The sequence below is a fragment of the Hyperolius riggenbachi genome, chromosome 9 (assembly GCF_040937935.1).
Source record: "Hyperolius riggenbachi isolate aHypRig1 chromosome 9, aHypRig1.pri, whole genome shotgun sequence".
Lineage (NCBI taxonomy): Eukaryota > Metazoa > Chordata > Amphibia > Anura > Hyperoliidae > Hyperolius > Hyperolius riggenbachi.
The window spans coordinates 16,951,471-16,965,531 of record NC_090654.1 but is presented as its reverse complement, the minus strand read 5'-3'; the positions used below and the strand labels follow the sequence as shown (position 1 = coordinate 16,965,531).

Sequence of the window (14,061 nt, the reverse complement as noted above, 5' to 3'; positions counted from 1 at the left end):
TGCTGGACGCAGCTAGCACTTTGCTAGCTGTGCCAGCACCCCGATCGCCGCCGCCACGCGCCCGATCGCCGCTATCCGGTGCGGCGCGCGCCCCCCCCCCCAGACCCCTGCGCTGCCTGGCCAATCAGTGCCAGGCAGCGCCAAGGGGTGGATCGGGTCTCCCAATGACGTCCCCGACGTCGCTGACGTCGGTGACGTCATCCCGCCCCGTCGCCATGGCGACGGGGGAAGCCCTCCAGGAAATCCCGTTCTTTGAACGGGATTTCCTGATCGCCTATCGCCGGAGGCAATCGGCGGGGCTGGGGGGATGCCGCTGAGCAGCGGCTATCATGTAGCGAGCCCTGGGCTCGCTACATGATTTAAAAAAAATAAATAAAAAAAAAAACTGCTGCGCTGCCCCCTGGCGGTATTTTTCATACCGCCAAGGGGGTTAAAAATACCAATACACTGGATGCCCACAACAGCACTGCAAGTTTAGCGTTGGTGAATCGATCTTTTCCACCTCTCTACTCATTTCCAGTCCTTCGAAAAAGTGTTACATTGACCACAAAATGTTTTAGGACATTCCCACTAGAAATAATGTTTAACCCACTGGGTGTCAAGATATCTATTATAATATTACAGGACTGTTATAGCTTACCACTATACATAGGCCTCAATTCACTAAGCTTATCTCCTGTCTAATAATGTTTCTAGAGTGATCACCATGGTGATGAGGCATGTCGTATTCAGGAAACATTTTGCCTTAGGCAAACCTAAAGTTAACTCTTCTGTCTTTAAGTTAACTCTTCAATCCTTAAAATAACTCCAGAGTTAGACAGGCTGTTTATTAACTGTGTGTGACAATAACTACAGAGGAGGTAAATTAACTACAGAGGAGGTAAATTAACTACAGAGGAGGTAAATTAACTACAGAGGAGGTAAATTAACTACAGAGGAGGTAACTTAAGGATGTAGAGATAAGATAACTCTCTCACTGTGTGGAGGTGAGTTTTCTCTTACCTTATTATCTCCAGCATGATCTTAGTGAATTGAGGCCATAGTCAGTTTTGTTATTTTGATAATTTTGTAAAACTCAGTACTTTTAATGAATCCTAAATAAACATTGAAGTTTTATATTGTGGGCCATTGACTCTGTGTATATTTTACCATTGTTTTACTGCTTCAGCTGTGGCCCTGTAGTTTTTGTTATTGTTATGAATTTAGAACATACTTCTGCTTGCCGAAATACATTCACCATAACCTGATCAACATTTTAATTATCTTCTTTTTATAGTAAACCACATCATATATACATTTAATCAAGCTTAGAAGCCATTTTCATATACTGCTATGTTTGGAAATAATTTTTACCATTTTAGGGGTATTGCCATCAAATACATACAGTATCAAAGGGTTCACAAGACTGTGTGATTCAGAGAAGGCTTACTTGTTAACTCCTTCAGTACCAGCATTCTCTGGCCCCTTAAAGTGGATCCGAGATGAACTTTTACTCATTGCATAATTGTGTTCCTTTCCTATTGTTTATAGAGCATTCCTCAAGCCAAATGCTTTTTTGTTTTTGTTTTAATACTCCAATTCCCTATAAAGAAAATAAACCACGCCCACAGGTTTTCAGAGAGCCTTGGCAGTAGCAAGGGCTCATGGGAGCTCAGTCTGGGCAGGAGGAGGAGGAGGTGTTACTAGCCATTGATTTCAGAGGCAGAGGGGAGGAGGGGGATTAGGTTTTTTTCACAGGCTTAGTGATCAAGATACAGATAAGCCTGTCCCTGTGTAATGTTTACAAACAACATGGCTGCTGTCATTGTATCACAGGAAGAAATAATCATTTTCTATTAAAGCTGTTTGCAGCTAGATTTGCTGTGTAATTTATCTAAACTTTAGATAAGATATATAGACAAGTTACTTGTTATAGTTAGTTTTTCATCTTGCATCCGCTTTAAGGACCAGAGACCGTTGGAACCAAAAACTGTCTCCTTTTGATGAATCGCTGGTACCGCCGTCCATGCCACACACCTGTCGCCTCAGGCCACCCACTCTGCCATCTCTATGACGGCAGAGCTCTGTGAGCCAGTCAGGAGCAGCTTTCATTGGCTCCTGACCATGTGATCAATGTTAGCCAATGCAATGCGCTTTGATTGATGGCAGGGTCAGAAACCAATGAAATTAGCCCATGACCGGCTCACAGACAGAGCACTGCCGACATAGAGATGGCAGGGCGAGTAAGCTGCAGCAGGGGGACAGCAATGAGATCAGTGGGAGCAACAAGAGCGATGAGAATGCGCATCGGCAGTGAGGTAAAATCTATGCTCTGGCCAGAATAACAGCTTTCGAACAGGGGGTAGATTTCGATCATTGCCGTCCAGAAGCGGTTCAGCACTAACTTAAAAAATATAACAAAATCTTGAAAAACACTTCATTCGACTGAGATGGAACCTAGGTTTTCTCCTCACCTGAGACCTTTGGTCATAAGCCATACGGCCTAAAGAGATGACACTGTTTTTCCTGCAGTCCATAGCTAACAGTACTTGATCCCTCTGTAGAGAATTCCTTGACGTGTTCATAACTCCTCCAGTGATCTGGTTTGTTATAAGGGTGCTTTCCAGATGCCCATTCGGTGTCATTGGAACCGTACACAGCTTTGGATCTAAAAATACAGAGTTAAATGATTGTGTTAACTCGCTAACAAAAACAAAAATATAAAAATCTAAGATTCTTACCAGATCCAGTCTGAATTTCACGATATTTGTCACTGTCTTCCATGTTTGAAGAGCTTCTCGATTCATCTGAATATGATCTGTTGGCATCCCCCTGTAAATAAATGCACATTTCTTTAGAAAATTTCACGGGTGGGGCTGCAGGGAAAACAATGTGGTTCTGCAGTGCTTGAGTCTAGGGCAGCCGCATTGCAAAATATCTGATATGCTGTACATATCGTAGCAGTGGCTGGATAGTGTACTGGTTAAGGGCACCGCCTTGGTAGACCAGGGTTCAAATCTGAGAGGAATATGGATGTTTCCTTTTAAACAATACCAGTTGCCTGGCAGTCCTGCTGAACTCTTTGGCTGCAGTAGTGGCTGAATCACACACCTAAAACAAGAATGCAGCTATTCCAGTCTGACTTCAGTCAGAGCACCTGATCTGCATGCTTGTTGAGGGGATGTGGCTAAAAGCATTAGAGGCACAGGATCAGCAGGAGAGGCAGGCAACTGGTATTATTTTAAAGTGGATCCGAGGTGATCTTTTACTCATTGCATAATTGTGTTTCTTTCCTATTGTTTATAGGGCATTCCTCAAGCCAAATACTTTTTTGTTTTTGTTTTAATACTCTAATTCCCTTTAAACTAAATAAACCACGCCCGCAGGTTTTAAGAGAGCCTTGGCAGTTGCAAGGGCTCATGGGAGCTCAGTCTGGGCAGGAGGAAGAGGAGGTGTTACTAGCCATTGATTTCAGAGGTAGAGGGGAGGAGGGAGGAGGGGGATTAGGTTTTTTTCTTGTTTTTACTTGATTCACATATCATGGCCTAATAATGCTTTTTAACGTTTTTTAAAAGGGTGAGTGTAATCTATTCTCAGCTTGAATTATCAATTGATAAATTTATGCAATACATTTTTTATGTTTTTTTTTATCCTTGTGTTTCCTATGTGATGCTTTATTTTTGGATACTTTGAATCAGGTCAAGCGAACCAGGTAGATATCCTGTAGTATTTGTTTACTCTGTATATAAAAAGGTTTGAAAAAGATCTTGTTTTTCTTGGGGTTGAGAAGAGTGACAAATGAAGTTTTTCAGTCTTTCGGAAATACCCGGGTATGAATCAGTTTCTTTTATGTCTCATGCGATTTGGCATTTGCTTAGTCGGTATGATTCATATCTCATGTCATTAATAATGTAAATACTGTATTCATGGGAGGATAAGAACAAAAAAACAGACTTAGTAGGAGTTAATTTCAATCGCGAAATGTCAACTGCCTCCAAAAACTGCTTTAACGAGTCATGAATTTGATTGGATCTGGGGGTTTACCTAAGAAAAAAAATCGAGGCTGGACCACTCGGCACACTGAGACCCTCGGGAGGTCTTTGGCAGAACGAGGAGGACAATGCTTTTTATAAAGCAAGTTTAATCAAGATTTTCTAAGAATACTGTTGGGAAAAAGGAACTGTGCTAACCTCGTCTAGCATATGGCAGAAACTAATTACAATTAACGCCTTGTAAATGCTGACTATTTAAACATTAAATCACTGTTAATGTGCATTAGAAAAACGTGTAGGAAATGTATACAGAGGTTCCATCTAGCTTGACTTATACTGCTAGTACACCCTCATGAGTGGAAGGGGTTTAATTAATGAGTACACTGTATGCTACAAACAACCTTAAAGAGAAACTCTGACCAAAAATTTAACTTTATCCCAATCAGTAGCTTATATTATTAGAGATCAGCTGGACTGCCAGGCAACTGGTATTGTTTACAGGAAACATCCATATCACTCTCAGTTAAGGTTCCCTGTAAGCAACCTAATGTTTCTATTGCATTGAGCATAAATAGTAAATGCTAGGTCAGCTTCAGTTGGTACTGTTGTGGTACAGCGGTTAGGGTGCTTGCCCACCACACAGTGAGACCCGGGTTCAAATCCCAGCCAATGTGAGTTGGATTTTATGCTACAAATCCTTAAAGGGAACCTAAACTGAGAAGGATATGGATTTTTCCTTTTAAAATAATACCAGTTGCCTGAATCGCCTGCTGATCCTGTGTCTCTAATACTTTTAGCCACAACCCCTGAACAAGCATGCAGATCAGGTGCTCTGACTGAAGTCAGACTGGATTAGCTGCATGCTTGTTTCAGGGTGTGATTCAGCCACTATTGCAGTCACAGAGATCAGCTGGACTGCCAGGAAACTGATATTGTTTACAGGAAACATCCATATCACTCTCAGTTAAGGTTCCCTTTAAGCAACCTAATGTTTCTATTGCATTGAGCATAAATAGTAAATGCTAGGCCAGCTTCAGTTAGCACTGTTGTGGTACAGTGGTTAGGGTGACTTGCCCACCACACAGTGAGATCTGGGTTCGATTCCCAGCCATGGTATGTAAACTGTTTTTTGAAATAGTATAATTCCCTGGCAGATGAGTCCCTCCTCCCTCCGGTAGGAGGGAGGAGGGAATAGGTAGAAGGGTGGAAGGGTGGAAGGGAGCTCCAGGTATTAGAGCCCTTGAAACATGTTTACTATCATTTTTGCAGCCAGTAGAAATTTTTCAAAATTTTAAAGTTCGCCTACCCATTGAAGTCTATTGCGGTTCGTGAACTTTTTCGCAAACCGAACCTTTCGCAGAGGTTCGCGAACCGAAAATCGGAGGTTCGCGACATCTTTAGTCACTAGGGGGGTTTGCACTGCGGTCCTCAAGAGATTAATGAGGGGTGACATGTGGGGTGAAAGGATAGGTGAGGGTGAATGGGTAGATGAGGATTAGGGAATTTTACATGGAGCATGGAAAGAATGACAGTAAGGAGAGGTAATATGCAGGTTGAAAAAGTTGAAAGGTACGTGGGAAGGAGATATTACAGAAGGGATGGAAGGATAGACAGGGAGTGAGTGGAGGTCATGATCAGTGATGAGCGAAAATGCCAATATTCTTTTTGCAAAAATGAGCAGAAAATGCCATTGAAATTAATTTTGTAATAAGTTTGTGATTTTTATTTCGATTTTTCGTGTTTCTGCGATAAAAATAACAATTTTTAATGGCATTTTCGATGTGAAAAAAATTCGCAAGCAACATTGGTCATGAATGATGTGACTTGATAAACATAAAAACCAATAATGGTCATACAGAGATACTGTACATACTTAATGGGAGGATAGGTGAGAAGTGGGTGGGAGTCAGAAGAGGTGAAATGGGAGGAGTAGAAATACAGATGTTATTGTATATATTATTATTGTATAGAAGGACAGAGGAGCAGGGCTGGGCCGAGGCAGAGGCGAGAGAGGCTCCAGCCTCAGGGCGCAGTGTAGGAGGGGGCGCACAACTCACTCAGCTATCATTTCCCTATTGTGTATGAAGCAGAGAGAAATAAGACAAAGGGCAAACATGGCAGTGACTGCAAGCCAGATAACTAGAGATTAAGGGGTTGGTGGCCCTGGGACATCTCTAAGTCTAATAGCAATCAGTGTGTGACGGCTGGGGTGAGAGGGATGGAGGGGCGCACTTTGGTGTCTCAGCCTTGGGTGCTGGAGGACCTTGTCCTGGCTCTGCAGAGGAGGAATGATGGAGAGATGGAGTGGGTTGCAGGACTGGTTTATGTCAGATCAGCTACTTCGCTATTGTCATTTGAACAAAGTTGGGTTCATGTGCAGAATTACTAGGGATGGTGGGAAATTCCAATTTCCAAAAATGCAGATTACTGATACCGCGGCATACCGGAAATTTGGAAATACTAGGTAGCCTTGGGCCAATCAGAGAAGGCAGTGATTAACTGCAAAATTTGGAAAACCATGAAAATTTTAGGCCAATCAGAAGACTTGAAAAATGTAGTATCCAAGTCTTGTGATTGGTCTATAATTACCGCAGCAATCAGATTTCCGATGAAAAATTTAGCATTTTCCGATTGGTCCAGTGCTTCCGCATTCTGTAATTATGCTAAAATGACCTTGCTGCGGTAAATTGGATTTCCATGGAAATCAGATAACCGAATAGTGATAACCGAGTTCCGATTTTCTGATCGGAGACCCTATTTCCGATTGGAAAATCAGAAATTTTAATTCTAATGGAAATTTCTGACCATCTCTTAAAGGGATACTGTAGGGGGGTCGGGGAAAAATGAGCTGAACTTGCCCGGGGCTTCTAATGGTCCCCCGCAGACATCCTGTGTTGGCGCAGCCACTCCCCAATGCTCCGGCCCCGCCTCCGGTTCACTTATGGAATTTCTGACTTTAAAGTCAGAAAACCACTGTGCCTGCGTTGCCGTGTCCTCGCTCCTGCTGATGTCACCAGGAGTGTACTGCGCAGACGCAGACCATACTGGGCCTGCGCTGTGCGCTCTTGATGACATCAGCGGGATCGAGGACACGGCAACACAGGCGCAGTGGTTTTCTGACTTTAAAGTCAGAAATTCCAGAAGTGAACCGGAGGCGGGGCCGGAGCATCGGTGAGCGGCTGCGCGGGCACAGGATGCCTGCGGGGGACCATTAGAAGCCCCGGGTAAGTTCAGCTCATTTTCCCCCGACCCCCCTACAGTATCCCTTTAAAGAGGCATGCAAGACTTTTGTGGCCAAATATCTGCTACTAGCCGACCCGCGTCGTAGCATACGCCGCATCTTCTATCTATCTATCTATCTATCTATCTATCTATCTAATAGAGTACGTGCCTCAACCTTGAAGCAAGAAGAATAAAGGTGGGTACACACATCAGATAAAAGTCTTTGGAAAATCAAAGATCACAGACCAATGTTACCCCCTTCCATGTAGTATGAGAGCCATACTCTACAGTCTACACAGTCTATTCTATGGAGCTGAACTCCCCATCAGACAGAAATCTTTGCAAGATGCTGCACACAAAGATGCTGTACACATGCAACAGATCAGTATCTGCAAAAGATCAGTACCTACAAAATACATTCATAGTCTAGATCTGCAGATCTCATACACACCTTGTTTAACAGATAATCATCTGCAGATCAGATCAACCAGGATGGATCTTTGGATCTGCAGATGATTGTGTGATCTGCAGATGAATGTCCGTCAAACAAGGTGTGTATTATGCTGGGCATACATGGTACGTTTTCTACCGTGTAATCGAGCCGCTGGCTCGATTCCCGCTCGTCCCCGCGGGCGGTCGGATCGATTCCCGTTCGTCCCCGTGAGCACTTTCTTATTTTCCACTCGTTTCTTCTTTTGTCCTGCCCGCCGGTATCGAGCGCAGAATCGATCCGGCGGGGTATCGGGCACGTCGTAAATTATCAATCGAGCCATCAGCGGCTCGATTACATGGTAGAAAACATACCGTGTATGGCCAGCATGAGATCTGCAGATATCATAGACTATGAATGCATTTTGCAGAAACTGATTTTTTGCAGGAACAGATCTTTTGCAGATACTGATCTGTTGCATGTGTACAGCATCTTTGTGTGCAGCATCTTGCAAAAAATTTTATCTGATGGGGAGTTCAGATCAATAGAATAGACTGTGTAGGTATGGCTCTCATACTACATGGAAGGGGGTAACATTGGTCTGTGATCTTTCATTTTCCAAAGACTTTTATCTGATGTGTGTACCCACCTTTAGGCTTTCCATTAGAAAATGTATGCGTGCTCAAACACCAAGTTTAACCCTAGCAAGTCTGGCTTTCCAAATCTGGCCTAATTGGCTATTCATGAGGCAATGCTCATGCAAATATGCATTTGCTTTCGCATGCCAAACTATGCAGGGTCAAAAAACCAATACTGCAAAGCGGTCGCCCTGCGGGAATAAGTTCATGCCACATTAGCACTATCCAGGAGCGCCACGGGGAGGATTCCCAATGCCCCCCTTTTTATACAACTGGGGGGACCGCAGGGTCCCAGGCTCTCTCACTGCCTGGGAACCACAGCGGCACCCCGGAGGGGGAGGCTGAGTGGTGCAGCGGCTCCCCCCTCCAAGTGTGGCCAGCGCCAGGGAGAGCCATCCGCACCCACCTCCCAATATTAAAAACAGGCACTTACCTTAACGTCTATTGCGTTCTGCTACATGCGCATTAATTTTCTCATGGAAAGCATTTTTTGCAGTTGTATTCTTTGGAGGCAGGTGGTGGGTGGCTTGCTCTGGTGGTGTGAGCCCTGGAGTTAGTTGTCTGTGCTTGTCCCCCCCCCCCCCCCGGAGTGTTGTATGTGAGCCAGCCCTGAGCTCTAAAGCTCGGGGTGACCCATGCTTCACTCCTTTCTTATGTGGTGCCCCCAAGTTAATGCGCATGTAGCAGAACGCAATGGACGTTTAAGGTAAGTGCCTGTTTCTAATATTGGGAGGTGGGTGCAGACGGCTCTCCCGGCGCTGGCCACGCTTGGGGGGGGGGTCGCCTGCACCACCTAGCCTCCCCCTCCAGGGTGCCGCTGTGGTTCCCAGGCAGTAAGAGAACCCCGGTTGTATAAAAAGGGGGCATTGGGAATCCTCCCTGTGGCGCTCCTGGATAGTGCTAATGTAGCATGTTTCGCATCGAAAATCCCATTTTCATTTTTGGCGAATTTTCACGAAAATCTTCAGAAATATTTGTGTTTTCGACCAGCATCGAAAATTCATTGTATGCGGATGCTTATGCCCTTATGCAGGAAAATGTCCACAATAATCCGCATGGAAATTCAGTCTATGCGGACGTTTATACGGAAAAATGTCCGCAATAATGCACAAGAAACTTCTCTGAATGCGGACGCTAATGCCCTTATGCGGAAAATGTCAGCAATAATACGCAAGTAACGTGAAAATGACTGGCATTAGGCGAAAATTAACGTGAAAAAATTAGATGGAAAATTTGCCTGTCAAAACGAAATTGACGAAAATTCTGTAAAAATTTGTCGCAACAAATTGTTGCATTTCCGCTCATCACTGGCATGTAGCAGGGCGACCGCTTTGCGGTATTGGTTTTTTGACCCTGCATAGTTTGGCATGCAAAAGCAAATTTGCATGAGCATTGCCTCATGAATAGCCAATTAGGCCAGATTTGCAAAGCCAGACTTGCTAGGGTAGGCCTCTTTACCACGGACAGTTGATAGGCAGTAAAATGCCTCTCAAACTCTTACAACTGCTCACTACTGCCCGGTAACAGCTTGCTGCTGCCTGGTAACAGATTGCTGCTGCCTGGCAACTGCTTGCTGCTGCCTGGCAACTGCTTGCTGCTGCCTGGCAACTGCTTGCTGCTGCCTGGCAACTGCTTGCTGCTGCCTGGTAACTGCTTGCTGCTGCCTGGCAACTGCTTGCTGCTGCCTGGCAACTGCTTGCTGCTGCCCGGTAACTGCTTGCTGCTGCCCGGTAACTGCTTGCTGCTGCCTGGTAACTGGTTGCTGCTGCCTGGTAACTGCTTGCTGCTGCCTGGTAACTGCTTGCTGCTGCCTGGTAACTGTTTGCTGAGCACACAGCTCAACAGTCCGTGGAAAAGAAGCCTTAAACTTGGTGTTTGAGCACGCATAAATTTTCTCATGCAAAGTACTTCTTCTTCTTGCTTGAAGGTTGAGGCACTTAGTCTATTATATATATAGATCCCAAAAGAAAATAAGCAGCGCTCAATGTGCATAAATTGTTATATAGCGTACATATGCCTCAATATCCAAATATAACTGTTAACGCCCACTACAAAGGCGGATCGCTCTAGTAAGATGCGTGTGTATCTTCAAAAATTGTGAACCAGTTCTCTAGTAGCGCTAATTAACAGTTCGTCACACTTAAGTATCACTATGGGGTCCACCCCCCTTCATAGAGCAACTCACCGGAGGAAGCGGCCCAAGCCGGCCCGCTATCGCCTCTGGGGCATAAGACCACCCCACCGCCTTCAACCAGCAACCTCCAACTGCTCACAGTCGTCTAAGGATACGAAGAGAGGCTTCCATAGCGTAAAAGTGTATTTATTAAAAATTAAGGCTTACACCTTTAAAATTAATTGTCAGCCAATTAATCAACTAACTGACATTCATTAAAAAATATCGCACAAAAAACCCTTGGTTGTTATTGTAGGGTTTGCAGTATGTGGCCAAGCTATGTCCGGGTGGGGGAAAGTGTGTAAACACTTCAAACACCGCCGCTCTCTGCCCGCTCAAGAGCACATAAACGCCGTTCCGCTCAAATTGGTTGCAACACCGGCTGCGTCCAGCCAGCGTTGCGTATGACGTCGTCGCTCCGTAGCTCCGCCCCACGTGTTACGTTGCAAACAACTCATCAGGGGCATCCTCCGGTGAGTTGCTCTATGAAGGGGGGGAAACCCATAGTGATACTCAAGTGTGACGAACTGTTTATGAGCGCTACTAGAGAACTGGTTCAAAATATCTGCCATAGCTTAGAGAATTACTGGATTTCTGAAACTATTTCCTTTATCAAACAGGTTTTATATGAATTGGGTGTAGCTGACCAAAAGAGAGGACGGGAAATGGAGTTGAGAAATATCTCAATAAAGGTGGCCACACACCATACAACTTTTTAAATATCTGTTCAATGTAAGAATTGCAATCAATTTTTCTGACTGATTGTAACATTTCAAAAATATGACCAATGTACCACACACCTATGTTCAATTTTTTCCTCAATTATCATAAAAATGATTAGTAACTCAGAGAAAATTGCTAGGGTGTGTATATTAATAAATTAACAATCCAACACACACCATACAATCTTTAGTAGAAATTAAAGTGAAATATCTGGCATTCCGGATCGATTTAAATCTAAAAAAACGGGAAATCCGATCAGATTTTTCAGTCGAATGAAAAAAAAAGCTTTAGATTTTTTCGAGAGATACGATCGTTTTTATTGAATTACTGTAAAATCTGATCATTTTATTGTATCGTGTGTGGCCACCTTAAGAATAACCAGAGGAGGAGGAGGAGCGGAAGATGTGATCAAAAGAAGAAAGCCATGTGTCTGCTATAATATCTGAAAATGTTTTCCACTTTTCCTTTCATACCATGCATCAGACACTCGAGAGATGTCTCAGCACAAACAAGGCTGCTGATATAATAGCATCTAATAACAATAAACACTGCTCAATAAGAAGCCAGCAACGAGCTATTCTGAAGGCAACAAACAGGAACATCTGAGCCACCAGGTGACGTCACAGCTCTAGCTCAAACAGCATGACCTTGCAATCAGTATCAAAATATCCGATCAGAGGACAGCCCTCCAAGGAGGTCCGCATCTTGACAGCACATCGTTGAGATGATAAATATTGTGCTATATTATGCATGGGGAAGGGAAGATAAAATAAATATGATCTGATTAGGGCTGTAACTGATTAGCATAATATACACAACTGACTTTTTTTTAGGAAACATAACAAATGACCATAAAAAGAGATTTGGGCTGTAATCCGTCGTGGGATATAGTCTATTTTATTCCATCATCGTCATCTATTTAAGACTTATTGTAAATGGATGGATTAGTAAGGTCAGCCGGTTCTCATATGCTGTCAAATTACATTCTGCAACCACATGCTTCGATGAGTTTAATCTTTTCTGGTACGTTTATCTTCGTTTATGGCTTTGAAGACATACACAGAAGATAGTCCAATTCTTTATGACAGCTTTTAGGCTAAGAGAATGGAAAAACACAACGTAGAATATTAATATACCTCTGCTTGAAATCCTTCCACCAAAATGGCAACCAGCAGATTGAAGAGAACGTAATTCCCAAATGTCATCAGAGCCACGAAGTAGAGAGCTGCCCACGGAGATGTGCTGGCCATACCATTATAAAGCACCACGTTCCAGTCTTCCTGGGTCAGGATCTAAGAGAAGAGCAAAATATGTACAAAATTTTGACCATAGTCCTTCATATTGTGCTTGAAACAGATAGAACCCATGTTCAGCACTGTAACATTCAGTATGTTTATACTCTACATCAATGTTTGAAAAAGTGTCGTTCTCTGGTGGACTAGAGACATCTGCTAGGTGGCCGCCAGCAGTGGGCTGTGACATACATCTCGGTTCATATTACATGTACTGCGTGAACGAATTCCCCCTGTAGATGGTACTGCTTTGAAAAAGAAATACCACTTTCCATAAATTGAATTTCATATTAAACATTAACGGTAAATGGTTGCAAAGTAAAGAAATGGAAAAAGATGAAATGGTCTTTACCAACAGTAACTGGTGAGAGACCCCTAGGATCACTGCTTTTCGATGATACTGTCAAAGATCCTTTACTACTCCAGAACCTTTCCACACTAGGTAATCTCGGCTAAGCTTTCTTTTAGCTGCCTTCTTATATTAATAGAAATACTTAAATTGTTGTCTATTGTAAATCTGTCTCTGTCCATAATCCTATCTCTCTTTTGTAGTACAACAGGGCACAGTCATTGGACCTCTTCTTTTCTCTATCTATACCTAAATAGCGAAAAAGTAGAGGTCCAAGGATTGAACCCTGTGGTATATATTCTCTATCTTTGTTGACCTCAATATTAAAAAACAAAAAAACAAAACAGAAATAATCACTTAATGTTTTACTTTCAAATTCAACTTTCCTATAATTATGCATCAATATGGGTTCTTAACCTTCCTGGCGGTATGGGCGAGCTCAGCTCGTCCATAGCCACCGTGTCTGATATCTCTGGCCCTGCTGGGCCGATTTGCTTCAAACAAACTGTGCCACACGCAACTAGCACTTTGCCAGCTGCGTGTGGCCTTCGATCACCGCCGCTCAGCGGCGATCGCCCGCACGCAGCGGTGGTAGAGGCCCCCCCGCCAGAGCCCTGCGCTGCCCGGACTAAACACTTTCGGGCAGCGCAAAGGGCTGGATCTGAGGCGTCTGATGGGATTTCTTGTTACTTGTGATCGCCGAAAGCGATCAGAAGGGCGCACCTTATGCGCCTTCTAGTGGGCTATCATGCTGCCAACTATCAGTTGGCAGCATGAAAAGAAAAACAAATAGCATGTAAAAAACCCTGCTGCCACCACCCTGGCAATTTAAATAGAACATCAGGGTGGTTAAGGCTCTTTAAATATATGGTTACATATACTCTGTAAATATGTTATACATGGTTCCATGTACTCTGTAAATATGTTGTACATGATCTTAGGTACTCTGTAATTATGTTGTACATGGTTCCATATACTGTACTCTGTAAATGTGTGTTGTACATGGTTTTAGGTACTCTGTAATTATGTTGTACAGGGTTCCAGGTACTCTGTAAATGTGTGTTGTACATGGTTTTAGGTACTCTGTAATTATGTTGTACATGGTTCCATATACTCTGTACATTTGTGTTGTACATGGTTTTAGGTACTCTGTAATTATGTTGTACAGGGTTCCAGGTACTCTGTAAATAAGGCAGTGCTGCAAAAAAACTGTAAATAAATTCTTGAGTTCCGTGAGCAAAAAGTCCTCATTTAAGACACTGA

General features: G+C 43.5%; 1 protein-coding gene across 2 annotated transcripts in view; it reads right to left on the bottom strand.

Moving 5' to 3' along the window:
• The window catches only part of CACNA1I (calcium voltage-gated channel subunit alpha1 I), a 614,989-nt gene that overhangs the window by 231,482 nt on the left and 369,446 nt on the right, over positions 1-14,061 (bottom strand). For both annotated transcript variants that reach the window (XM_068252020.1, XM_068252021.1), the window contains 3 exons: positions 12,294-12,449; positions 2,721-2,811; positions 2,454-2,647 (listed from right to left, as the gene is read on the bottom strand). In XM_068252020.1, the coding sequence (XP_068108121.1) occupies positions 2,454-2,647; positions 2,721-2,811; positions 12,294-12,449 (441 nt within the window). The remainder of the gene's footprint in view (positions 1-2,453; positions 2,648-2,720; positions 2,812-12,293; positions 12,450-14,061) is intronic.